Source organism: Poecile atricapillus, chromosome 16 (assembly GCF_030490865.1).
Source record: "Poecile atricapillus isolate bPoeAtr1 chromosome 16, bPoeAtr1.hap1, whole genome shotgun sequence".
NCBI classification, from domain to species: domain Eukaryota; kingdom Metazoa; phylum Chordata; class Aves; order Passeriformes; family Paridae; genus Poecile; species Poecile atricapillus.
Genome location: NC_081264.1, coordinates 8,146,117 through 8,173,405, shown reverse-complemented (window position 1 = coordinate 8,173,405; position 27,289 = coordinate 8,146,117). Strand labels below are relative to the sequence as shown.

Genomic DNA, 27,289 nt, shown 5'->3' with positions numbered 1-27,289 from the left:
GTACACCAGGAACTGCTCTGAACATACCTGTGTGCCCAGCTGGCTGTTGCTTCTGGCTGGGATTTCCATGATGTTTGGAGATGGTCCTGGAAATGTGGGAAACCTGTCATTGGTCATTCTCCATGGCTTCTGAACTGAGTGGGAATGCTTTCCTCTTCCTCCAAGCATGGCTTTTACTTTGCCATTGTTATTTGCAGACAAACTTTTGCTTGTAAAATCTCTTTGCATCCTTCCTATTTGTGTGTATCTCCACATGCAATTTGTCAGGGTGTGTAATTCTTCATAATCTAATGTAGAGTAAGTATTTTAGGATGGAAAAGCCATTAATCTGGGTCAGTACTCACCATGAGTACTGTGTGCAGTTTTGGGCACCACAATGTAAAATATACATTATGCTATTAGAAAGCATCCAAAGGAGAGCCAAGAGGATGGGTAAGGGTCTGGAGAGGAAGCCATAGGAGGGGTGGACGATGCTGTCAGGCACATGGTGAGGTTTTTGGGGTGATCCTGATGGTCCCTTTCAACTGAGATTATTCTAGGATTCCACGAGTGCTGAGCGCGGGGAGGGCTCAGTCAAGAGTCATCCCTGGGAAACGCCTTCCTGCTGCTTTCAGCCCTTCTCTGATGGCAGAGGGCGTGTGGAAGGAGCTCCAGCAGCTGCGCGGGGCCCCGGGAGCCGCCTCCCCGCATTCCAGGAATTGTTCGCGGCCCCGCCCGCCCGGCCCCGCCCCGCCCCGGGCCCGGCCCAGCCCCGCCTCCGCGCGCCCCTTAAAGGGGCCGGCGCCGCTCCCTCAGCCCCAGCCCCGCCCCTGCCGCCCCTCCCGGCCGGGCAGCGCCGCCATGGCGCTGGAATTGGAGCCGTCCGCGGCTCCCCTGAGCTCCTTCCTGAGGGACTTCCCGGCGCCGCTGGGCCCGGGGGAGCCGCTGCCGTGGAGCTCCGCGGGGAGCGGCGCCCTGAGCAGGGCCGAGGTGCCGGGCGCGCTGGCCGAGCGAGCGAGGAGCCTCCTGGGCAGCAGGTGAGGGGGCGGCGGGGCGGGCGGGGGTCCGGCCGGGCTGCCCCGGGGGCGCCGCTGGCGGCCGCTGTGAGGGAGCGGGGCCGGCCCGGCAGCGGGGCCGCAGCAGGTGCAGGTGCGGGAGGCGCTTCCTCCTGACGCGGGGCCCGCTGGGGGCGGGGGAGAGCCCTCAGCGTCTCCAGGGAATTTTAGGTTTGGAGACCTATTTGTTATTATTCCCCTTTCTAAATTACTTTTGGTGACCGTTAATAGCATGCTTCTATTCAGGCCATAGGCCTTCGGCCCCGTGCCTTCGTAGTATTGTTTGTGTGTGCTTTTCAAAAATACTCTTCTCCCACTCTCGGTACGGATTCAGTTACAAGCCCGCAATTAGAGCGATTCCTGTGGTGGAGTGCCAACAGCGTGAATTCAGGTCCCTCAGGGCACCTGTGTGGGTCAGCTTGGAAGTCTGGGCGGGAGGGAGTCCGTGAGGTGCCTCGCTGGGCTGCCAGAGGTGTTCAGCTCCCCAGCACTCCTAAGTGGGACGTGCTTGTGTGGGTTTCTCAAGCTGATGTTTTCTTAAAACTTCAGGAGCATAGTCACACCACTGCTGGAACACACAGCTACACCTCAGTGATGCTTCTGCTGTCCCGTGACTGCATCCTCATAACCTTCATCCTGACCAGTTTAGACTTCCTCTTTAATACTGATAAGAATTTGAATGTTACTTACTTCTTTTGGCCAGTTAGTGCTTCATCAAGAACAAGTTATCTCCCACCAATTTCTTGTCTCCTGATACTTCACTCTCTTACTGTACTTCAGCAGTAGGGCCTGTGCACTCCAGCTGTTATGAAGTTTCCACCACAATCTGCTTTGCTAACCTGCTTTTAAGAGTCAGGAACAGGGGATTGTGGATGGTCTAAAAGAACGTGAGTAGTGATCAGACTGTGCTGTGGTACTGAGGCATGGAGAAGACTGGTTCTGGTATGGTATATGCTGAATGTTACTTGGTTATTAGAGGAATTTGATAGATAGTAAATATGATTTGAATTACTTGTCTTTTTAACTATCATCTGATGAGTTTATGAACACCAAATAGATTTTTTGTTGTCGTCATTGAAAGTGTATAGGTGATTTTTAGATATTTAAATTGTCTGAGAAGTTTGCCTTAAAAATCAAGTTACTCCTACACATTACAGAGATGATTATGAACGTAAATCGCTCACTTAAACGGTGTGCCTAAATCTGAAGATGAGAAATCCATACCAAAGAAATAAAATTTCTTAGTCTGTAGTTTAAAAAGGCCCAGATAATCATTGCATTATTTAGTTGTGCTTTGAATAAATTGCTCTTGAACAAAACACAGCTGTTGCATTCCACAGTGAGACTGCAAATTCATCACATGCATTGAATCTTTGAACTCTGTGGAGTAAGAGTGGTTCTGGGTGAGTGCTTTAAAGAACAGGGTAATGCCAGTCTTGAACAAATATTTATCACATGGCACCCACTGTGCCACACAGGCCAGGCTGATGCTCTCTACCATTGATTTAGAGAGGAAGGTATAAGGCTGTAGAATTATGGGATGTGTTACTCCAACTGCAGTGCCTTAAAAATCAGTATTTCTGAGCTGTGCATCTGCTGACATTCTGTTGTTGTCTGTTGGGCACTGTAACAAGCGGAAACAGAAGAGGAATGATGGTTTTGCAATGCTTTCACCTCACCTGTCACGCCTGGTGTTTACACAGAATGTAGCCTGCCAGTGTCAGAAGCTTCATTTTTCACATACCTGCCCTGCAGCCAGTTTTGGCTCCACAGCCTCTCTTGTGGAGCTGCCCAAGTCCTGAGCTGGCAATAAAAAAAAAAAAAAAAAGGAAGGGAAGGAGAGCTAAGGTAAAGCAGAATTGAAGTACAGCAATCTAATTATTAATTCTTCTTTTCACAAAATGTTTTTGAAAAACAAAATAGATAAGAAAAAGTGTTTTTATGAATTCTCATGGCTGGCTGCAGCAGCTCTGTGTTTGGGTGAAGCCATGAGTTTGAGTGTAATGTAGTGTACCTGAGGTGTCAAATTTAGGGATCCCTGCGGAATTTTAGCTCAGTTTTCGACTCCTATGACAAAGAGAAACCTCATCTTGCAGTTGCAAAAAGGCTGCATTTTCCTGCTGGGTAGGCGAAGTTCTTGCATGTGGAGAAAAAGACTGATACAGCCCAAGGCCAAGACAGGAATCTTGTGTTTTGAAATTGCAGGCCTTCCTCGTATAATCCCTGTAATTAGGAACTAAAACTGAAGTCTCTGATTGTGTGAGAAATTACCAACATTACTTTTTTCCCCCCTCATGTTTGCTACTGTGGATCAATTCAAAGTGCAGCTTTGAAGGCTAAATAAACTTTTCTGTTGATGTGAATCCTCAATAAAATAGATGAGGGAATAGTAAGGAAATAGGAGAAAGAAGGATGTTAAAGATTTTAAAGAATGGAAGAGTAAGGGCAAGGACTGACATCAGAAGACATTTAAATGTTTGTATAAAAGTTGAAGATGCAGAAGTGATGCCAGATTAATGTGCAGGAGGTCACTGTAGTTGAGATCCAGCCATCTGCATGCTGTCATGGCAGCATCCCAAACACATGGATGGCGACTCGGTGAAAAACACACACCCTCAAATATCACTGTGTTATTCTACGTAGGTTTAACACTATGAAGGTGTTATTGGATGTACCTTGCTGGCTTCTGGCGTTGTTGCTTGATCTCTATTTCCTGAGTGAGAGATTTCTCTAACACTCCAGCATCACAGAATGTATTTTACATGGTGATTAGTACTGATGAAGGATTTCTTTGTAGATCAAAGTATTATTGGGAGTCAAGTTTGACACTCAGTTCTGCTGTTCTGCTTTTCATTTCTGTTTTGTCAGGTACTTAATTCTCACATGCACAGATGTTTGGGTCATGCCCAGAAGGGCCGAAGCCAATCAAGGTCCATAGGCAATAAAGGCCCAGCAATATCCTTGGCTCATGAGACAACATATGGTGATGTTTAGCTTGTTCTTCCAGTTGCTTGGAGGCACAAACCTTTGTGCCTTTGCAATGAGGAATGTTGTTCCTCCACTACTGATCAGGATTTCTGCTGAGAAGAGAATGGGTCAAGAAGTAACTTTGGTTAGGTCCAACAAGGAGTTTCTGAATGCTGTTGCTTGCTCCTCCAAGGCTGCACACATCTTTTTATATGAAAGCAGCTGGATGCATCAGGCTAATCCCTCAATGTCCTAATCTAAAATGAATTATTTTAATTTCTACAAATGCAGCTACCATAGTGAAACAACAGCAAACCATTTTGCTCTCTGGCAGGCCTTGCCTCTAAATCACTAATCTGGTGAAGCTTTGCAGGTATTTCTACCTTGAATAGTTCATTTAAATTGATGAAACTGCCTGCTGCTAACTGCAGCTAAATACATAAATAACATTTTGAAGAATCAAAGCAGCATAAGTAATCTTGTTTTGCAGAATTTTAATTAACACTTTTGGGTAATAACTGTGTTCTGGTAATCTATGAAAATAGGTGAATGTGAATGAAGTGGCCATTAGTTACTTCCCAAGCTTTAGAAATTACCCTGAAATATTCCAGACTTTCACTGCAGCAGAATATGAGATGAAAACAGACCCCCAAATATAGAAATTTCATCTTCCCCTTGATAGGAGCTGAAACTTGTATGGCCATCCTGTGACATATCCAAAGAACAATGTGAAATTCCTGCAGCCTTCCTGTTGGAGGAGATTTCCTACAATAACAGTTGAGAGACTTGGGTTTCCTGTTCTGCCCCCTCCCAAGCGATGTGCTTTTGCCTCAGCATCCTGTTTTGTGTCTTTGTGCTTTACACTGTAGTGCTTACACCAAGGTGTGGCCCTGATGTCTTTATTTCCAGTATTCCTTCTTTTAGAGTAGTTAATTCAGCAATTCTGATATTTTGATGTTTTAATGTGATTTAACTATGAGGAGGGGGGACAGAATCTTATTTTGCTTCTGATTTCCCAATCTTTTTAAAACGCTCTTCAGTCTCTTCCTCTGTGAAAACTACTTTCTACTTTGACCTCTACTTTTAATAAATTCCCTAAAACTTACTTCCTTATTCCTAATTTGAACAATTTGATGTAATACACTGGTACTTCTTGGTTTGGAACATGTTTGCATATTTTACTCTCATAGCCTGTGTGAATCACCCTTTCTGTTGTTGTTTCAGGATAAATACTCAATTTTAAAACAGTGTGTTTAGGGCGTAATTGAAAAGTGGCTTTTGTGGAATTAAGCCTCTCCTGTTCTGCTGTGGGGTTTTTCTTCCTGCTGAGAATGAAATGGAAGTAGCAGGTGACTCTTCATTGCACATTTTGTGTAAAAACTGTTCAGTAATGACTGAAGGGCCTGAACAGATGGATTCTGGATTCTAAAGCTGCTGCTTCTGGTAGCTTCATAAGAAAAGCTGGGGAAAAAACTGCTTCATGTAACCATAAGAGATGGAATTCTCTGTGTGGCACTGTTTATGTATTTGTTTTGATTCCCTCTTGCTCATCTCCTTTAATGACCTGATGTCATTAGCACATGAAACAACTTCCTGTGCATTGTAGAATGTCAGATGTTCTCTCCTTAGTGGATATATACTGCTACTTTTCTGGCCACCATCACCCTGGGAACTTTAGGTACTGCTCTAATAAATGCTAATGCTTAAAGCTGCTTGAGTGGAAACATTCTGTAGTTGATTATAAGAATTAAAAGAGAAAGGGAAATAAAAGTAGCCGTTTGGGGGGAAAATACTGAATACAAGCAGCTTTTGTTTATGAGGAAACTTGTGACCTGCTATTATTTTGGCAGTGTGAGAGGATCTTTCATTTGCTGGAGAACTGCTGGCATTTGCAGATCTGCACTAAACCCACTGCTGATAGAGCTGTAACATGCTAGAAACACACCCTGAGCTGGCAGTGGCAGAGCTGTGCTCTGTGTGATCTTTAGCTGTTACAGAGCCCATGGAGCAAATAGGGGCACATCTTCCCTTGGACATAAGGCAGCTGCAGCTGCCTTGTGCTAGAGCTTGTGCTTTCAGATATAGCACTTCTTTCTCCCCAACATATGTGTGTATGCACACTCTGAAAAGAAAAGAGGATTATACACTGGTGCTCTGGCCTGCAGTACCACCGCTGCCTTCTTGCCATGACTTTGGTAATAATGTCTAGAAACAAAATTATGTCACTTTTTTTAAAATCTGAAAGATAAGTGATCAATATTTGGCCAGGACCATTGTAATCTCTTGTGCTTTATTTTATATAAACAGATTTTCTGACAGTACTGTGGGAGAATGTGTGCATTTGGGGTGGGGGGAATATGAATTATTTTGCTTGCAAAATAGGTAAATAAAAATGCAAAAGTCTTTTGTAAACATGGGGTATTTGCTGTGTCCTAGAGAGGCTGTGTGCCACCCTCCAAGGTGCCACAGAACTCATTCCTCTGCTCCCAGTGCGAAGGAGCAGCTTTTTGGGGTCTGCCATCTGCTGTATTACTCTGTGTCCTCAAAGCCACTGTAAGCTGGGCAGGGAGCACTGCAGGAATCTGTCACCTGTTTTCAAGCTTTTGTAAAAGTTTAGTTGTAGCTGAGGCTCTGGCCAAGGTGTGGTGGCCTGACCTTTGATGCTCTGGCTGCTTCTCCCATACCAAAAAACCTGTTTGCTTAAGACTTCTGAATATACCCTTCTAATAAAATAAGGGAGGAGGAAAAGAGGTGGGAACATCTTTGAGCTGGTGACTTGTTTGCAACACTTGCCACAAGTGTACTGGGCATTCAATGACCCAAATAAAAATGAGTAAGAGGTTATCTTATTGTGTTTCTGCTTACAAAAGAGCATGTATATATTTGGGGTTTTTACTTTCTGAAGACTGGTACTAAAAGGATCAGTAACAGTCTTATGATTGTCCTTAGGCACATGATTACACTGTGGCTGGACACCACTGTGGTAGTGTGAGTTGGTCTTTTGAAATGAAATAAAATAGATAACTAAATTGTATTACAAAAGAGAAACAAGGTGAACAAGAGAAGTAAGTTCTGTTCTGTAACTTCAGCCAAATCTAAAGTATGCAAAATATCATAATTGCATTTTACTTCTGTGTGTAACTTCATTTTGGCCTAGAGGTATGTGTATCAGCAGGAGCTTTGCATAGCTCCTTTCACCAGTACTGTGTGTGCCCAGTAGTCCAGAATCTTTCAAGGAGGAGGGTGGCAAATATATGTGTCATCTTTATTAGTATAGGTATTGCTTTATCTTGCCTCTTCTATCTGTACTCAGGTTCTTGAAACAAGTCTTGTATTTTACTGTGAGTTGCTGGAGGATATGAGCTCCACGTTCCAGCCACTGTTGATCTGACTTCAGCTGCTGGTGAAGCTATGATGCCTCGTCTGCACTGTTATGACATGCTTTAATTCTCTTGAAATATTTTTAATTGTGGTCAAAACATACCCTTTATGTTAGCAAAGAAATAGCCTGCAGCAAAGAAATTCATGGTCTGTTTACTACTAGCCTGTATGTGCTGAGGCTGAGTGTTTAGTGTTGTATGTCAGAGAAATGGGGCTAACATGTTTCTTCTAAGATTCCCCTAAAGTAGCATCCTGTGCATGGGACACACCCCACCAGCTTTCCTCTTCTTCCCAATACAGTTGGTTTTCCACTTAGGAAACAACTACAGTGTTTCTTCTGATTCATGGAGATTAAATTATGCTTGGTTCAGCTCATCACCAGGGTGTCTTGGGCTTCTTTGAAAGGAAGATTTTAACAATAAGTGACATTCTTCTTTGCTTACAGGAAATGTTTGAAGTCTGCAATGATAATTGGAGTAGGTTACTTTTACACTGGTTGCCATAGGTACTGTGGCTGTTTCCAGATACTCTCCAGCCAAGTGAGACCTTGTAGTTCACAACTGAAGCAGCAGTCCTTGCTGTTTTTTAATGACACATTCTGTTAACTCTTAAAATCTCTGATTTACAAAGTGAACTTAGAACTGGTGAACTCCGAACCTGAATGAAAGATGCCATTCCTTGGAGCTCCATTTACTTGAGCTCAAGTGAAAATCAGTCTTGCCAATGTGGTAATGTGATAATAAAGCGTTAATAAAGTAATCACAAATGCGTTCTGTTCAGAACTGAAATTGAACTAAATAGGTTTGGTAATTTTTTAGTCTTTATCTTTTTTAGTGTGTCAGAATCAATTGTTTGATCCTGCTGTCTGCATAACAAAATCCCAATAAGTAACCACTTTCTTATAGGTTTGAAGAACTATGGAAGGGGAGGAAATAATTAGGAAGCAAAGATGAAGCATATCAGTACTGAGGAATCACTGAATTTCCTTCTTAGGAATTGGGTGGCAGCTGGAAAAAGTTGAAGGATGTGACATAATTAATAATTTTTTTTCTTTTTTACAGGCATCCTGGAAGCAGAGGTTTATACAGGACTTGTGCATTATAGCATTTAGTAGATTTCCTTTTGTTTAAGCTGCTTTTTATGGACCCAATTCAGCAATCCTGAACTCTGGAAAGCAGAAATGTACAAGGTTTTAAATCAAAGTATTAAGCTATCTTCTGATGCTGAGCTGTGAACCCAGGCAAGATTTGATTTTTTCCTCCAGCATAGCAGAGAAATTCTGAAGATATCTGAAGCTGTGGCTCTCGCTGTGCAGTTAAATGCATTGCTATTTTCTTTTTGTTTCTTGTCTCTATTCTTGGAGCTTAAATGTGCTTTGACTAAAGCTTCTGACTTTCAGCGGCATCAACAGCACATCTGACATTGTTTGTGGGGCTTATATTTTTGTAGTCCTTTCTTTTTCTCTTATGCAAACAATAACAGGAAGAAAGATTTTTGGAGGGCAGGGGGTACCATATCTGTTTTGGGTGTATTTCTTGCCTGACCTTTTAAAGGGCTGTCTGTCAGTGTCAGAGTTGTTATAAGCAGCCATTGTTACTTTAACTGAGCTAGGAAAGGAGCTGACTACCCTAAACATATTAGCCTTAAAAAAGAAATAAAAAGTCACATTCTGTTTTCCCTTGATGTGACATGACTGCAGCTAGCACTGAAAGGACTGCTAACACATTGCCATCTATTTGAAGTACCGAAATAACTCATTAAATTGGGCTGTCACTGCCACAGAATGCGTGGCATAAAGCAGGCCTGTGTTGGAGCCTGCTGACTGACACAATGCTTTCTGTTTGCTGCCACGGGAGGTACTCATACACGGCTGCGAGGATGTGACAAGGCCCCTCTTTCAGGAGCACAATGGCAAAATGCATTTCAGCTTGTTGTCACTGGGATCTAAAACCCTGCGGTCTTCCCCTCCCTGCCCTTCTGCACGCACAAGCCACTCATTGCTGAGCAACATCACAGACCAGTTGCTTCCACCATTTCATACTCCCCAGCAAACCAGTTTTATGCAGAACTTTCTATATGTTTCCTGGCAAAACAAAGTCTTGTCCTTGACTTGCTGTAGGTGCCTTAATGTGATATTTGCTTTGGTTGTGTAATTCGATACCGTGTGGGAGTCAAACACTCCATGAACAATGGATAAAGTGGCTTTTTATGGATGTTGTTGCTTATTCTTCATTGTGCTCATAGAAAATGGCTGAAACGTGTTTTATACTGTAGTTATTTGTGCTTGCCATGAGACTATAGTGAATATAGGAATTATTTTATAGTAGCCGCCTTTTGGATTTGGATGGGACTTATTTGTTTACAGATTCAAAACCATTATAGCAAGTGTGTTCTTATGAAGCGTGTGGCTTGAATAAAGCATTGAATGAACAGGAGATGTTGAGAAGATCATGTAGCATTATTGTCTTCTAGATGCCCACCTAAAAGCTTTGTCTAAATCACAAGTCTTGGAGTCTCTTCTCATCCTAGTCACAACTCTTTGCATCTTTTACCTGGGTGGTTTCTTTGGAAAACTTCCAGTCAGAATAAACTGAATGATAAGGGCTGGAGGTTAGCACTAAGCATGACTTTTCTTGTGAAGGGAAGGAGAGTTCCAAGTAACTTTATTAGAGATTTGCATCTACCACAATGCTGAGATCTTGCTACTGTCTGTGGTGAGATTGTTGACTGCAACAAGAAATGCTGTGTAGTGAGTAGAAACAAAATGTGTGTGTTTAGAGGCTGGAATTGAAGGTAGCAGTTTCCATCTGAGAGCTCAAGAGAGAGGTACCATCTGTGACTGGAGTGTGAGGCAACAGTTTGAAAATATGATTCATGCACTTCTTCCTCTTTACATTCTTGAGAAAGCAGTTGTCTAACTGAGGATCTTACTAAAGATTTGTGTGAATAAATATTGAACATATGGTTTGCTCTACTAGTTTACTAATGAAGTTTGTATTATCGTGTAATGATTTCTAAGTCTGAGGTTACCAGCCATACACTGCGAGGTTGTAGCTCAGTTTAAACTAATGCAGTCTATTTTGCTTTCTCTTCCTTTTCTTACCAGCAGAGATGTTTCACCACTTCTTGCAGCATCATTGATCCATGCTGCAGTTGATGAAGTTCTCCAAACAGACTTGACTGAATTTAAGCTGCAAAATGTGGAAACAGAGGGAGAAGGAGATGAGGAAAGATTCACCTGTAAGTATACTTCTTCCAACTGTGGTTTTCCCAGAGGCTGTCTTTCAGAAGACTTCAGTGTTTTGAAATGTTTCCCAGATTTATTTGGTTAGGCTGCCTGGCAAGCAGCAGTGAATGGAACTTGATTTGCTTTTGCTGTGTATCTGTGGGATGAAAGGAAGCTGTGCTAGTTTTGTGGGCAAAATGCAAACACAGTGTTTGGAGCCCTGATTGATCCTGTGGATTTGCTTTCTGGAAGGGAAGAGTGTGCCCTTTTCCCTTTGGTAGAGTGACCTTAGCTAATTACTCCTGTGTTTTGACATTGACATCACAGTTGTTGTACAGTCAGACCAACACCTTAAACTCACCCATATAAACCATCTTGCTTTTGTCTTGGCAACCAGATTCTGACTTTTCCACTTCTTGAACATCCTGAAACTCTAGATCTTTCTCTCAGCAAGTTGCTCAGTAGTCTCTATTGAAGATTTCTTTTCTTCCCACTCTCACCTATAAAGGTGGGATGCTGAGGGAACTGAGGGAAAAGGAGCCTTGCATATATCTTCCATCTGATGCCTGCATTTTCCCCTGAGTGAACTGGAGAGAGAACAGACCTTGGTGTCTGAGTACTGGGTTTGTGCCTTGTGTAACAGATGGTCCTACTGCATTTACGTGCTGAAGTGTTTAACATTAGACTTCACCAAACCTTCAGTCCCAGTGCCAGGAATTTAAATGGAGCAGGATGCAGGCAGAGTAGAAGATAAAAATGGAAAAGAGATGTCTTAGGCAAACCAGTCTGTTCTGTAAGAGAAAACACTCACCCTCCCATTTCCCTAGGATGACTTGAAAGACACTTCAGTGTGCCCCAAACAGAGTAGTGCAATGACCAGGATATGACATTTCCCAGAAACTTCTTTCAGTATTCATGTCCAAGTCTGAAACGGCAGGAGGGGGAACTCAGTTAATTAAGTCATGCCGCACCCTGATTATGTTATCCCTCACCTTAATGCCTGTGGCCTTCACTCACTGCAGCTAACCTGACCTGAGACAGGACTGCCTTGAGGGGGAGCTGGCAAATATATGAATTCAGTGTGACCAGGTCACCGTAGCCTCTACAGGAAAGTCAAAGGCAGCATATTGTTACTCACCTAGGATAATTATGTAAGTTTGCACAAAGCAGTTGGAAACTGTTATCAGAGCATCCTGCAGTCTGTGCTGTGGACTCTTTGTTGAATCCCATGTAATTATCTTTGAGGTGAACTATAGCAGTAATGTAAGACATGAATCCTATACACTTGTGAGCCTAGGATTGTAATCTGTAGTTCTGTGTTTTATGTAAATCTTGGGCCACAAACCAAAATTAATCCTATCTGAATAATAAAGAAATAATGTCTAGAAACAAGGAGTAATGAAGAACTTGATAGGACACAGACATTTTCTTGGTCACAAGCATCTGATGTCTCTGGTTACTATATATTGGGGACATTTGTAGAATATTCAGGCTGCTGTTTTACTCTAAAGGCCATAAAGATAGGACTGGAGTCTGCTTTTAAGATAGTACAGACACAGCTGGAAAATCCTTGGATGAGTTTCATGTTGAACTAGTTCACATTCTTTCTCACTATTCTTTGTTGACATATGCCTTGGAGCCCTTCCTGTTCTGATGGTTGGTTGAAACCATCTTTAATTTCCATTTTATATATTCCTGTCTATTTTGGTTGCTCATTCTTGTCACCATTACCATTTAGATCAAATCTCTACTGACCATTCATTCCCCTATTGAACAGGATGGAAATCTGCTCTTTGTTCAGGTACTTGCATTGCCTGATCTCAGCAAGGAACAGCTACTCTAAAGATGTTCATTTTTCTGCACCCTTGGACTGTGCTTGTTTTCCCTTATCTTGTAATTGCTATTACATCATTTTAACTGTACAACTAGAAGGAAAGCTGTTCCTCATGCTACAGCACAGTATGGACTCTCTTCCTGCACTGCAGTAATGAATCTGCCAAAAAAAGCATTCTTGGAATGAAAGAGAAGTGATTATGTAAAAGCAACAGTGGGGGTGTGTGTGCACGTGTGAGTACGACACACTGCTTGTGGTACACTGCAGAAGCATTTTTGCTGTTAAGGTACTGAACTCTGTCAGAATTTACAAGCTTAATATTTAAACAGCAGTATGTATCTTTGGGTCAGTTTTAGTGTAGACACTTACAGATATGTAAAGTGACAGCTGTAGGCAAGGCTGTCTGAGATGCTGTCCTATGTTGTTATTTTTTGTATGGGATGATTTAATATTTAAAGGTTTTTACAGCTTGTCCATTAACACCTACATATTAAGCAAATTAAAAGTAATTTTGGTTAGTATGTAGTGGCTCCTAATCAAAAGTGTGTGTTTAAATTTAAGCTTTCAATTCTCCAGGCCCAAAGATGCATTTGAAATTGGCCAGCCACTGTTGCTGGGGAAAAAAAAAACAACTTTAGAACCAGGAGTTGTAGAAAGGAATTCTGAGGAAGCTTTAACGCTAGCAATGTGAGCAGGAGTCAGGATAAAATAGATATAGGAAAGATAGTACATGCACTGCAATTCTTTAGAATATACACTAGTGACCAGCAAATTATTTTTGCTCTATAAATTTTCTTTTTCAGTGTGTTTTGAAGTTAGTTGATTTAGCATTGAGGCAGGTTTCCTACTCAAATAACAAAATTTTATATTGTTACCTGTTTGGAGGGATACTGTGTTGCAAATCTAGACACAATGCCAAGCACCAAGCCATTCAGTCTGATGAACAAGTTTGGGTTAATTGATCTTTGGGATCTATCCAGAAAAGGATTTGAGTGTCTAGCTGGAGCTTTTCACGCTATGCCCAATAGTTGTTTACAGTTCTGCTCTGTAATGACAAAGCTGGAGAGTAGTGGAAGTGTTCTGTCCCTGCAGCTCCTACAACCCACGAGTATTAAAAAAGATAAAGATAACAGCTTAAAATTCCAATCTGCTCAGCTCAACTATGAGTCGAGCTATTGACCTCAGCAAACATTTTCAGACTTCCTTGCTGTTTCAGTGGAAGTGGTTCAGTAGGACATAACCTGACCCAAAGCCAGGCCAGTGCTTTTTCATCCCTTGTGTCCAAGGCAACAGCAATCTCATCTTGAAGGTTTTTCTGCCCATTTGATGATTCCCTTTTATTTTTCAGTACGTATGAACTCCTACCACCATATCTTACTAATTTTACTTACATAATAATATTTGTGTCTTATTTTTGGGGGTCTTTGTTAGGATTCTTGTAATGTAATCACCTGCTTGATAAACCTCTATTTTGAAGAAGAACTAGCAAGTAAAGAAGTTCCTATTATCCTTAAAGTTACAGTGTTTTCCATTGTAACTTTCTCTCCACATTATTCTCAGGACCTCATTTTAATTCTTGCAGAGCCTGTAAAGGCAGGGTGCTGGCAGCATGTACGTAGCTGTAGGGAAAGAAACTTGAAGGAAAGACAGGCCAAAAGATGGGGTCATAGTGGGACACAGCACTTACTGTTTTGTCTCTGTGCTGTCAGTGCTGGATGGGGAGTCGCTGCAGCGCTGTTTTTTTAACAAGCTGCGGGACGTGTGCTCCGAGTGGGAGAAGCAGTTGCCACCGCTGAGGCCCCTGACGCGCTTCCTGCTGGTGTCCATCCACGCCATCCGCAACACGCGGCGCAAGATGGAGGATCGCCACGTCCTGCTCCCAGAGTTCAACCAGCTCTTCGGTCTCTCGGTAAGGCTGGACACAACAGGGGAAGCTGGCTGGGCAGCTTTGCAATATTGCTGTAAGCGCAGGGCCCTGGTGATGGATGGTCTGATCGTTTATTGTATGTGCACTGGAGCAAGGACTAAGTGACCTGGATTGCTGGGGGCCAACTACTGCCCTGATAAAGAAGTGATGCAGGGAGGATCTTGTGACTTTGGGATTTATGTCATAAGTTAGGAGATGGGAAGTTGGAAAGCTCACCTGGTGATATATTGCTGGAGTTAAAATGTTCTTGTGACTGACACAACTTATATATGGATTGAGAGCAGCCCTGAGGAGCAGGACTTGGGGGTGCTTATTGATGAGAAACTCAATATGACCCAGTGCTATGTGTCTGCAACCCAGAAAGCCAAACGTGTCCTGGGCTGAATCAAAAGCAGTGAGGGCAGCAGGCTGAGGAAGGGAAACCTGCTGCTCTACTCTGTTCTGATGAGATTTCACCCACAGAGCTGTGTCCAGCGCTGCTCTACTCTGTTCTGATGAGATTTCACCCACAGAGCTGTGTCCAGCTCTGGAACCCACAACATAAAAATGTGATGGACCTGCTGGAGTGAGTCCAGAGGCCACAAAGATAGTGAGAGGGCTGCAGCACCTCTGCTGTGAAGACAGACTGAGAGCTGGGGTTGTTCAGCCTGGAGAAGGGAAGGCTCTGGGGACACCTTTTAGCAACTTCCAGTGCTTAAAGGGGCTACAAGAGAGAGGCTTGGAGTAACCTGGTCAGTGGAAGGTGTCCATCCCTTGGCAGAGGGGCTGGAATTAGATGGGCTTGTAAGGTCCCTTCCAACCCAAACCATTCTATGATATGGAGAACAGCATTTGTACAAGTGCCAGTTCATGAAACTGCTGGAGGGCTATATAACCAGCAGTCTGCTGCTTCAATGCCAGGTTATTTTGAAGGACATTAAGTGACTAACAGCAAACAAAGAAAAGTAATTGGCCTGCCAAGTATCCACTTTATCCATTTTGTACATGTGTAAATGGACTTTAATTGCCATTTGTATGGAAGAAAGCCCAGAATAAAAAAAATCTTTGCTTGTTGGTACCAGTCTGTGAGCTATTTCGGTTTTGAACATGAATGTCTTCCTCTCCCTCACTACCTGAAAAAGGATGACGTTGATCGTGCTTACTTTGCGGTGTTTGATGGCCATGGTGGAGTGGATGCTGCCAATTACTCAGCAACCCACCTACATGTAAACGTTGGGTTACATGAAGAGATTGTTAAGAATCCAGCTGAGGCCTTGAAATGCTCTTTCCAGAAGACAGATGAAATGTTTCTTTTCAAAGCCAAAAGAGAGGTGAGTGGGTAGAGATTAATTCCATTGTATTTAAATAACACTGAGAACTGTTGGACAATGTGGTATTATTCATAAAACTTCAACAGTACAGTTTATTTGAATCACTGGCTTCTTTATGAAATTATGCTACATATGAAGGTTTTGTTTGATCAAATTATTTTGAGGAAAACCAGTGGTTGGGAGTTCAAGATGAGTAATTGAAAAGAAATGCTAAAGTGATTTAAATTATTCTGATATATCATCAGTTATTTGAGAGAATACTGGTGCCTCCTTGTCTAAACCAGGCAGCCTCTAGATGATCTGTTGTCCTACCTCTGACCTGGAAGAGAGATTTCTTTCTTCCTGATAATATGGTTGTTATCTTTCCTCTTTCTTGTCCCACCATTAGTGTCACTGGTGATTATAAGTGAAAAATGTGTTCTATGATTTAAATCAGACTCCTCAGTTCATTAAACCTATTGATTAAACCTTGTATGAAGTTGCTATGATGTACATTCTTTCTTCAAATCCACATTACACTGTTTGAAAACTCTTATTATACCAGTACTGTGGGAGTACTAGTTGTCAATGTCTTCATTTCTGTCAATGAGGTATGAAAGAGGGACAAGCATTTCATAAGATCTGACTCTCACTAATCATTACAGGGAATCTAGGACAGTTAGATGTTTTTCCTTTGTTGACATTCTCATTTAAATACCCAAGGGTAAGGAGATCTGTGTGAAGCAAGATACCTGTAGATGCTAGTGGTAGAGAATGTGAAAGGGATTGGAGGGATGTGTTTGGTTGTGAAATGTTCATTCTACTGAAATTCAGATCCTCCTGCTTTTCTGCATGTCTTTGTTTTAAACAACAGAGCTTTTAGTCTTCTAGATCAGTTTTGGAATTAATAGCAAGAGAAGGAAGAATATAAGAGACAGTATTAATCATTTGCATATTAGAAAATATGTTTATAAATAGTTTATTTCAAGTCTTTCTTCTATCTTGTACCTTTTTCCAAGTACATGATTTAGGATTAGCAGGTCTAATCTGCTGCATTTAGTGTGATTAAACCTAAGTTTTCAATATTGCCATATATCCTAGTAGGGCTCATTGAATATTCACCTCACACCTGTTTTCCTTCTGTAGAAGCTGCGGAGTGGCACAACAGGTGTGTCTGCATTGATTGTAGGGAACAAACTACACATAGCATGGCTGGGGGACTCTCAGGTGATGCTGGTGCAGCAAGGGAAAGCTGTGACATTAATGGAACCTCACAAACCAGAAAGAGAAGTAAGTCTGACTTGTTTTTTTCCTCTTAAGAGTGTGATGTCAGATTCTCTCTTGAAACCTTTTGGAGTCAAGCCTTTTAAAGTGTTTGGTGCTTTACATAACTACATATGTATGTTAAGATGCATAGAATTAATAATTTCTTGTTTTACATCCACTCCTGTGTCTTGGCAAGGTGATCCCTACACCTTACCTGCTTGGAAGTACTAATGAATGGTACTGATAGTCCTGACTTCATTTCCTGCTCAGACTATTCAAAATTTGCAGTAATTTAAGACTTTCACAGGATTTTTGTGTGTGAATTTAAATCTGCCTTTTACAAAATATCTTAGTAATTTGAGATTAATAGCAATTTAAAATGTTACCATAATGCAAATCTTCCATTATATGCAGTACTGTCATTGAAAAGCTGATGCTAATCTACTGGCCTAACTGGCTTAAAGTACATTGCATTTCCTATCTATTTTAAATAGCCAGATATTTTATTCCATGAAATTGGATGGGGACTTTGCAAGTTTAGCTGGCATTGCATGACCCTTTGCCTTCATTGCATAAATATTTGTAATAACTGAGTCATTAAAGGAGTATCAATGCAAAGACCATTGTTACTTATCTTAGTTATCATGTATTTCATTCTGAACATTCACCCAATTGCTGTATGGAATGGGAAGAAGTGGCAGGAAAATTTACTCATCCATATGGGAAAGCATATGATGATACAAAAACTTGAGAATTCTGCCTTTTTGTGGACAAGCCATAGCAGGGATGGAAAGTAGTGGCTTGTTTCCAGTAATCCTGTGTGTGTGTTTCCATGCTAGATTCTGATATGTGTGTTTGCTATATTCATTGTAGAAATACAGAAGCCGGAACAGCAAACAAAATGTATTCCACTTTTTTTCAGGATGAGAGAGCAAGGATTGAGACTCTGGGTGGCTGTGTAACCTACATGGACTGCTGGAGGGTTAATGGTACCTTGGCTGTTTCCAGAGCAATTGGTGAGATAAACCATCAGAATCAGTAAACTTTGGATTAAAATTGATTGAAACACACCACCTGAGACTGTTTACTGTAAATGGTGTCTTGTTCAGCATCAAACAAATAGTAAATTACTTGCTGCCTTTCCCATAAGGCAGGGACTTACATGGCTTGCAGCTACATAGGTTTTTGTTTTACCATGAGCATCAAATATTGTTTTAATTTACATTCTAGCCATGATAGTCCTGGTTTTTTTTCTACAACTAAGATTTTGCTTTTTGTAAATGCCTAAACTACTATAATGTTTTACAGTAGTTCAACAAATATGCAGCATTTAATTTGTAAAAGTGGAGGAAGAAAATGTTTGTCTAGCTTTTTTATGTACTCAAATATCTGAATTGTGAGGGAATTTTGTCCACTTTAGTATGAATGTATCTTTCTCCTGGCTGTGAATCTTTCTGCTTAAGTCAAATCACTGCATTCTCCTTCAATATCCAGCAATTTTTAGGGCATTTTAATTGTGGTATTTTCACAATCTTATTAAACAAGCTTACTTTGCTAATTGCCAATTTGGGCAAAAAGAGGAAAAAACCCTGGGCAATACAATAGATAAATGTATGAGTGGAAGCAGATTAGTATGGAATTTTTATAATGCTGTTTGGATCAGTAGCAACCCATGTTTGGTAGGTATGTCCATACAAAACTGATACACTAAATACAATGACCAGATTCTTAGGGCATTGTGATGTATATCTGGATAGCTGAGAAAAATCACATTTTCATGGTATTCTGAAGGCTGTGCAGGAGGCACATCTGTGAAATTAAGGCCTGACTATCTCCTTGCACAAATGTATTTCTGAGAGAAAACACTTGGGAATAAATTCCTTATTTTCCCTGCAAAATTAGGGAAGCATAAATTAAAGTAACTCCTTAGAAACCCACTGGATTTAGGTAGGTTCCAAGCATCCTGAAAGAAACAAAAGGCTTCCATGCTTATTCCATGGTTTTTGTCTACTCTTGTCCTGCATCAGGTACTTCTGGAACACGATCTGGCCACCCTTGAGGATGGTAAAAGCAATTGGTGGGTGAAGAAGTACCTGTTTACATCTGAAGTAAAAAAGCCTTTGCTTTGCTTGTTTGTCTCAGGTGACATCTGCCAGAAGCCCTATGTCTCTGGTGATGCAGATGGAGATTCCTTCGAGCTGACTGGTTCAGAAGATTACCTGCTCCTTGCCTGCGATGGATTCTTTGATGCCATCAAGCCCCACGAAGTTGTAGACTTGGTCCTGGATCATTTGATGCAGACTAAAGGAGTGGGGCTCAAAGCAGCAGAGAGACTGGTGGCTGCTGCCAAGGAAAATGGATCCAGTGACAACATCACTGTTCTGGTGGTGTTCTTGAGGGATCCTCAGGACATCCTGGCAGATTGTCTCAGAGACTCTAAGAGCCCTAGGGCTGATGGTGATGCTCAGAGCTCACCCTTTAACTTCCTCAGCTGCGAGGCAGTGACAGAATCTGTTTAGTCCAGAATGTTCAAGCAAGTTCATGTAAGGAACTGCTTTCCACTGAAGAAGTCTCTAATACAGAGGGCAAAATGTATCAGGAAAAAAGACAAATGGACAAACGTGGAACAGAAAGGCAAGATCCTTTTTACTGAGTCCCCATTTGTATTTTCCTTCTCCCTTTTTTCCCCCCTCCCCTCAAAAAACGCTGAGCAGATGTGAAGATTTGTACAGCTATTTCATCTCTGGGAACAGACACTAAAGTGTGTCCCAGGGCTGTTGGTCATATCCCTCTGTCCTGGAAGTGGTAAGAAACTATAATATAGGTATAAGCTAATGGGTGAAAATACGCATTTCATGAATTCTGAGTGAAAATTTAAATTAGTGCTTAAAAAGAGCACTGTATGTTGTACTTAACTGTGATGTTACTTTGGAAGGTGGAGGGGAGAAGCTGTCCCCACCAAGAAAAGCTTCTTTCTGTGTGTGTTCTGTAGGAACAGGCTTGGGGTGCAGGGACTGGTGACACCAGTGTGCTGTGTAAGGTGCTTTTGGTTTGTACCAAAGATACTACAAGAATGATGTGGCCTCTTTATTCAAATAGAAACAGTTAACATTTGTGTATATGGAGAGGAGAAAATAAAACTGGATCTCCAGAAAAGCAGAAAAACTAGCTAGAAATATCCCAGGGAAAATTATAGAAATCAGCTGCTTTCTGGGATGCTCTGGCTTATAAACTGGAATCTGATATTTAACTGCACTGGATTATGTCTCCCTAACAAACATGCTCATTGGCTATTTGGCAACCTGAAAAGACCCCCTCTTGTGATATTTGAGAGAGATGTTTACAGTTTGTGTGCTCAAGCAGGTAAATGTGCTCTTCCTGCCACTATTTTGTGTACTACAGCAGATGAGAAATTTATTTTTATTGTGTTTATTTGTTAATTTTCTGAACTTCACATTTGGAGGAATGTTTTGCAGTGTTACTTTATTTTGTTGTGGTTTTTATTTAAACTGGAATTTTAAAGTGGCTCTGTCTTTATTATCTGGTGTAAAAAAACTGACTACCCTCAAGTGCCTTAAATATTTCACCCAAGGATTGCTGGCTGCTTATCATAGTCTGGTGAGCCAGTTCCTAATTTTTAAAATGTGACTTTTTGTTTTCATTGATGTACTTAAATGTTTCAGTTTGTGAATTATTTTAGTGGTAACTAGGTTTCAAGAAAACATCTTTCATTGTTGCCAAATCTTGTGGTTTATAGTAAAAGCTTTGCTGTGACTTTCTCCCTGCCCTGTGCAGAAAACTCTAGAGATTTAATCATAAAGTAACAATCTGAGTAATTATTTCATTTAAAAAGTAACTTTTGGCCTTCACAAGAAAATTTAGTAACACAAACTAGAAACAGTTTAGTCACAATTCTTTATTAATTGAAGGTTAATTTGGCACACTTCATGAACCTCTTGGGTCTGAATAACTTTCTAAGGAACTGCGAAGCTCAGAGGATGAAAGAATTGTAATGAATATGTAAGGGTGTTACACAACTGCTCTATTCATGACGTGCTAGAGCCTGTGGTTGTGTTTTGTCTTGCCTGGCTAGCAGGACTCAACAAGATCTGAAGGCTCAATGGTAAATTTGTTATTAATTTCAGTGTCTAAACAAAAAGTGCTTTGCATCTGGCAGCAAGATTGTATGCCACATTTAGAAGCACATGTCATTGCAATATGTCAGTCCTGTTGATTAAAATATGGTGAGCATTAATGTTGCTTGGGGAGGAAGTTTAGGTAGAAGAGCTGGAATGGCTCAGAGGAAGAACAGAGCCGCACTATGTCCACAGTCTCTGGATCCTTTGTGGGATGATGCAGTGACCCAAGGCTTTTGCTGGAATTCCTGTGAGTGATCCTGCAGTTTTTAACGTAGGAACTCCTCAGTGACCTCTCTCACCGCAGCTCAGACAGCAACTGCCTTGTTTTGCCACAGCAGCTTTTCTGTCTTAAAATATATGGGGAAGGATTTCCCTTATGGCAGCCTGGTGGGGTGGGCATCGGTGTTTGTAGTGAACCTTCTTCAGTTAAGGAAGCCCTTAGACTTGTTCAGTAATCCCCTTGGATTTATTAACTCCTCTCTCTTTGACTTCTAGCCAGATACTCAATTCCATGCTAAATCCTGATGACCACTGGTGTCTCTTGGTGTCTTGAAAATAGTTCTATTATTAATATAGTAAGAATCATGCAGAATTGTTTGATTTCATTGTTATCTGAGGGTTATCAGGAGAAGGGAAAATTATTGTGTTTATGAAGGAAGATATGAAATGTTGGTAAATTCATGATATGGTTTAGTTTCTGAAATTTTCTAAATTTCCTTAAAGGTGAAGGGGACTGAACAAGCCAAACTCTTTGTAATGGTTCTTTTTTTTTCAACCCTTTCTGGGCAGATTTGCATTACAGAGGAAAGAAAGTCTTAATTCTTTTGATGATTGCTTGCATCTATGTGAGAATATCCTTTTTTGTTTCAGATTTGATAATTTCTGTTTTATGAGAGCTAAGTGGAATGGGCCTTTAGAAAGCTGTCTGTGGCAATCATAAAATCTAATTCTCAAGCAATGCTCTAGGGAAGAAATTCTGCATTCTTAAAAGCAGTTCCCTTACATTTGCATTCATTCTGACTGACATAGTGCTTCATTTCTTTGAGATGTAAATGGATAGGAACAGTCTTTGAGAACTCAGATTACAATGTGGATTAAAAATATTTCTCTCATTTTCAGACTTCTCACTACCTTTGAAAAGTCTGGTCAGGTCAACAGTAATTGTAATGGGTCAAAAAAGGCAGTTTGTATCCCATCGCTAGAATAAGTAATTCCTAATGTGTCATCTGCAGGAAAATCCCAAATATGGTTTGGGGGGAGCTGTAGAAATTAACTGAAGGATTCAAGACAAATGTTCAATAATTTTCATGCCTTACTAGACTCCAAATGAATGTCTGCTGCTGCATTTTAGCACTCAGCAGAAGAAAAATCCTTTTTAAAGGAGCCTGAATTTTTAAAAGAGAGCACACTTAAATTCTTTTGTTCTTTGACTGGAAACTAGCTTCAGTTGTTCTGCTTAGTGGGTATCCAACACCTTTTTTGCTTATTCATGCTTCTACCTTTCCTTCCTTTCCCCATCCTCTCGTTCCAAGCCACACACCTATGACAGTGAATATTCTGGGTATGACAGAGACAAGATTAAAATTTTACAAATAACATTTGTTGGGGGGGTTCATTTTGGCTTTTTTTCCTAAGAATACAGATGATAGAAACATGGAAAAAAAATTTAGAACAGAGGGAGATTAAGTAAAATCCACCCTCTGAGTGATGGAGGAGTGAAAGAGAGAGACAGGAATGCATTTAAGTATTATTAATGCCTATTTTAAAAAGGAAGTGGGCTGGAAAATAGAGCTACAAATGTCAGTTCTTTAGAGTGAAATACCAGTGCTTGAAAGAGTTAGAAACACACCCATTAAAAAGGCAGAGCTCAGCTGTGGTAACTCTGTCTTCAAACAGCCAAAGAAGAAATAGCCCTGAAAGTGTCCAAGGTGATTTACTGTGACCCCTCAATGCTACCTTGGGAGCTAATGCTCCTAAATGGGTTTTTCCAAACATCCTCCCATGTAAAGTAGTGCTGAGAGGGAGCATCCAGCCTCTGCAGTTCCTGGTCACTGTGCAAGTGCTGCCGTGAGTAACTGTGGAGCGCGTTAATGAGTGGAGGGGATGGTTGAGCCCTGCAGGATAATTGGGCACCAAGTGGTTACAGCAGTGCTGGCAGCAGAGTAGTGTTAATCACAGTGATGACTTTAATAGCATTTAATAGACACTTAATTCAAAGTCAGATGCAATACTGCTCTTTTACAAAGCATTTCCAGTGTCATTAACCTTCTGTCATGAGGAGCCACTAAAATTTCCACTTTTTTGTTAGATGTTGGGAAAAGTGCTTCTCTTGCTTTCTTCATCCTGGAGATAATTTGGCTGATTGCACTGAAAAACCTGTGTTCAATTGATAGCTTAAATCACTTCTTTGGGGTTGAAGCTTCCCTCCCAGACAAAAAAAAAAAAAACAACCAAAAAACCCCACCTAAAATTAACTTAAATACTTGAAAAACTAACCTAAAAAAGGTATTTCCAAAACAAGTGGCTAAGAACTTTTGTAAATGTTATTTGTGAATGGCATTGCAGAAGAGATGAACAGCAAATACCCTCAATCTATAAAGGGCATAGACAAAAAAGTCAAAGTTAATATTCCAGCTCTACTCTCAGCACAAGTTTGCCTCTGTTGGTTAAATTATTTGTATTCCTGTGGATGCAGGTACTGAATGTGCAGTACCAGCCATTGTCTCTTTTTAGTCTTATAGTATTGAAGTATCAAGGAAATGCTTTAGGGAGAAGGTGGGGGGATGTTAGCCACAACAGAGCAGATTGCAGATGATTCATGTATAATTTAACTCTGGTTAAGCCTGAATTAAATTTTCCTGCTTAGTTCTATTACTGTCCCTTTTGCAATTGGGTCTGTGCCTTCAGACAGATTCCTACTAGAAAAAATGGTCCATTCCCCCTTTTTGAGGAGTAAACCCTTCTGATGAACAAAACTCCACCCAGGAAGGATTGGAGAAGGAGAAAAATGAACTTTCAAATGAATGCAGAACTTCCCAATCTGCATGAAGTTATGTACTCTCCCTAAACACAAATTTATAGCAGGTCTGGTTGCATTTGAGTAGTGCTGAAGACCAGGGAGATTTCTGCCAAGCTCATCATAACCTTTCAAACAGCACCAAAACCAAGAGGCTGGTCCTCTCTGCGTTACTAAATGGAGCCAATCAACCAGCCAGCCCTATGGAATATTTGTTTTGCAGCATTGACAGCCCTTAAGAGCTAAGCCAGACATGCTTTCTGCATATATTTTGGTTGGGCTTAATATATTTATTGGATTTTATTTAATTTAAAGCTATTTTTACTTTCGTAAGTCATGTCAGCTGAGAAGTAAACAAATGGAGAATTGAAGGAGAGACTGTTCCTCTGAACATGTATCATAGACACTTGTTAAAATAATGCCTTAAAATGAGCTGGTAGGTTCTTCTGACAGATAACCTTATCTCTGCATGGAACAGAAACCAAAATCTTCCAGAGAATCACTTAAACCTTTATTTTGGTGTGACCCATCAGACCTGAACACTCACAAGCGTATCAGTGTCCCTGGTTTAATGTGTGTTCCAAGCTGTGCATGCTGCTGCTGGTGCACACAAAAATAAACAAGGGACAGCTGTGCTGGCCACATTGAAAATTGAGCAAGATGTGGCTTTTGTTAAGCAGAGGAGGACAAAATCAATAGGAAAAGAAATGTTTTGAAGCTTCTTGGAATGCAAACAATGGAATAAAAACAGCCTAGAAGAGTTGGCAGTGTGCTGTCGGCTGAAAACCACTGTTTCAAGCAAATTAATTTGGCTGTTTTGTAATGTCTGTTTTATTTTGATAACAAACTCCTCTCAGTTAGAGTTTTATGTCTTATTATGTGCTCTTTAGTGGAAGAGACAAGATACATTCAGCTCCTTAGAAAGTTAAATATATCTGGGCTTTATGACTAGCTAGATCCTGATTATTGAATTTTCTTTCAACTATTAAACCTGATTACTGATTTCCAGGAGATATTAATATATCAAATACTGAAGCTATTACTGATTAAATGGTTCTGGATTTCCATGCACAGGAATGTCATTGGTCCTTCCTGATCCAGTGGATCACTCCTTGAAGTTATTTATCCCTTTTGAGGCCATACATTAGGCAGGTAAGAGGTTTGTTGCTTTGGCAAATAGAGCTGAAATGTGTGACCATCATTCCTGCCAGGAACTATTTATCCTTTTACCTAAGCAATTATGGTTCTTTTTGGTTGTCAAAGGATAAAGATATAATAGGTAGGAAACCAGGGTGATCCTATGGGGACCTTCTCAGGGCAATAAAAATACTTCCTTTTTTTTGTGGTGCCCTTTATAACTCTGTGAAAAGGCATTCAGCTGAATATTGCATGATTAATGCTGCTTTCTTTGTCTGTTTTTCGCACTTTTTTTTTTCTTCAGTGTATTTAATAATAGCAAGATATTTGTTTTATTTGGGGTCAAAACTTTATACTGACAAAAAAAAGGCCAGTATGAAGTTTTTAACTCAAAGTTCCTTTAACTTAATGACTTTAATTACTTTTAACTTCTTCTTCTGAAAGTCAGTTTTGCTCTGTGTCCTCTCTATTTTCTTCTCAATTTTCTTTATCTTTTATGTCCTTTTACATTGTCACCCTCTCCCTCCCCAGAATGCTGCTTTTCAGGCTATGAAATCTGTTGGCTGTTAAGTTAGTTTAGTTACAACTTTGTAATTTTCACTTCATCTGTGTCCCTAGTGAATTTGGTCCAATCTTTGGAAGCCTGCAACACCAAGAGTGTAAAAAGAACCATGTCAGCTAGGAAGATAAGAGACCACAATAACTGTTGCTTTGGCATGGACCAATATTGGATATGTAAGAAGAAAATCCTGTTATTTGTATTGTACTCCATAGGAACACTTAAGCTTATTTCAGGTAACAATAGCTCTCACCCTGATTACCGGACTCCAGAAACGTTCTTGTCTCTGTCCCTCCTTATTCCTGCAGATTGTTTGTGTTTTCAAACATTTGCACTGTTGAGAGTGGGGGGAAAACTTTCTGCCTTCCTTCCCCTCCCCAGCTCTCTCTCCTGCCCCAACTGGCTGAGCAGTCAGGATAGGAGCAGCAGCACAGCCTGAGGCTCAGCAACCTCTCAGTCAGTGCCATTCTTCAGGGTCTGCCCTGTACTGTAACGCCAGCCTGTGCTTGAGGAGTGGTGAGACCTACTCCTGCTGACTTAAAAATATATCTTCTTATCAGTATTAAAATAGTACAAGAGCAGAGCTGTTTTTTTAGGCACATTTCTTGCCACTGTGTTGGCTGATGAACCTTGAATGAAAGTAAGAGGGCCAGTGACTTTGAAATAGGAGCTCTTAGCCAAGTTTTGTAGAATCATAGTCCTTATTTATTTTGTATGCTGTCTGCACTTGTGACCCTGAGCAGAAAAGCTGCAGTACAGCAGGTTTTATAAGCTGTGGCTTAACCAGTTATCTAGTCTCTTAAAACTCTTATTTAAGCTGACTGGTTTTATGCACAGGTCAAAAACCTGTTGTCATTGATCATTAAATGCTATGCATATTGTACATTCATTTACATGGATTGTTCTAATAGTGCTTGTGTGTATTATGCTACGTTACCATATTTTTTCTATATGTATGTATTGCATGAGGTTTAATTGCTGGGAATTTTTTGTACTGTCACTTTTGTATTCACACAGTGCCTCATGTATCTATTTGCATATTGCAAGAAGATGTTTCAAAACAGTGATTGGAAACAGGTGGGGATAAGAACTTGCCACTGTAGGATCCAATGGTTCTGAAGTATTAATAAAGTATAGTGATTCAAAACACTGTTTATTTATTTTCTTAAAGATCTATTTCATTCTAATATTTCAAATACCTCATGTTGCAACTTTTTTCATATAGGTCCTGTTGCACATCTTTGAGTGGTTACCCTGTCTCACCACCTTACCTTCTTCCATAGGGCTTTTCTGGGAAAAGAGATCAGTGGAAGCACTAGAAGGAAGCAATCCTTGGGATTACACAGTGTGATTAATTGAAAAGATGAATGTTACTGAAACCATTTCAGGACTGTGTACTTCTAATTCATTGATTTGATCTGTTCCTTCTTTTTCCCAGCTGACCACAGTGACAATGCAGGTTAAGTGGGGTGTACTGCCTGTGTCTTGCAGTAACAGGATAATGATCTGAAAGA

The 27,289-nt window shown here is 40.8% G+C and overlaps 1 protein-coding gene across 3 annotated transcripts; it reads left to right on the top strand.

The window, feature by feature from the left end:
- The first annotated feature begins 776 nt into the window (after positions 1–776).
- PPM1F (protein phosphatase, Mg2+/Mn2+ dependent 1F) lies at positions 777–26,922 on the top strand. Of its 3 annotated transcripts, XR_009278951.1 has the most exons (8): positions 777–1,016; positions 10,489–10,622; positions 14,152–14,351; positions 15,491–15,679; positions 16,805–16,948; positions 17,847–17,940; positions 19,067–19,558; positions 25,154–26,922. XR_009278951.1 is itself a non-coding variant. In XM_058851684.1 (7 exons), the coding sequence occupies exons 1-7, from the start codon at positions 841–843 to the stop codon at positions 19,441–19,443; spliced, it is 1,314 nt and encodes a 437-aa protein (XP_058707667.1). In that variant the 5' UTR covers positions 777–840; the 3' UTR covers positions 19,444–26,922. The 3 variants fall into 3 exon arrangements, 2 of the variants coding, with proteins under 2 accessions (XP_058707667.1, XP_058707669.1); XM_058851684.1 differs by having other exon boundaries at positions 19,067–26,922; XM_058851686.1 differs by having other exon boundaries at positions 780–1,016; positions 10,492–10,622; positions 19,067–26,922.
- Positions 26,923–27,289: the final 367 nt, after the last annotated feature.

Coding starts and splice junctions, on each gene's coding strand:
- PPM1F (XM_058851684.1), top strand. CDS start 841: ATGGCGCTGGAATTGGAGCCGTCCGCGGCTCCCCTGAGCTCCTTCCTG. Junction 1,017..10,488: donor AGGAGCCTCCTGGGCAGCAG/GTGAGGGGGCGG, acceptor TTTTCTTACCAG/CAGAGATGTTTCACCACTTC. Junction 15,680..16,804: donor TTTTCAAAGCCAAAAGAGAG/GTGAGTGGGTAG, acceptor TTCCTTCTGTAG/AAGCTGCGGAGTGGCACAAC.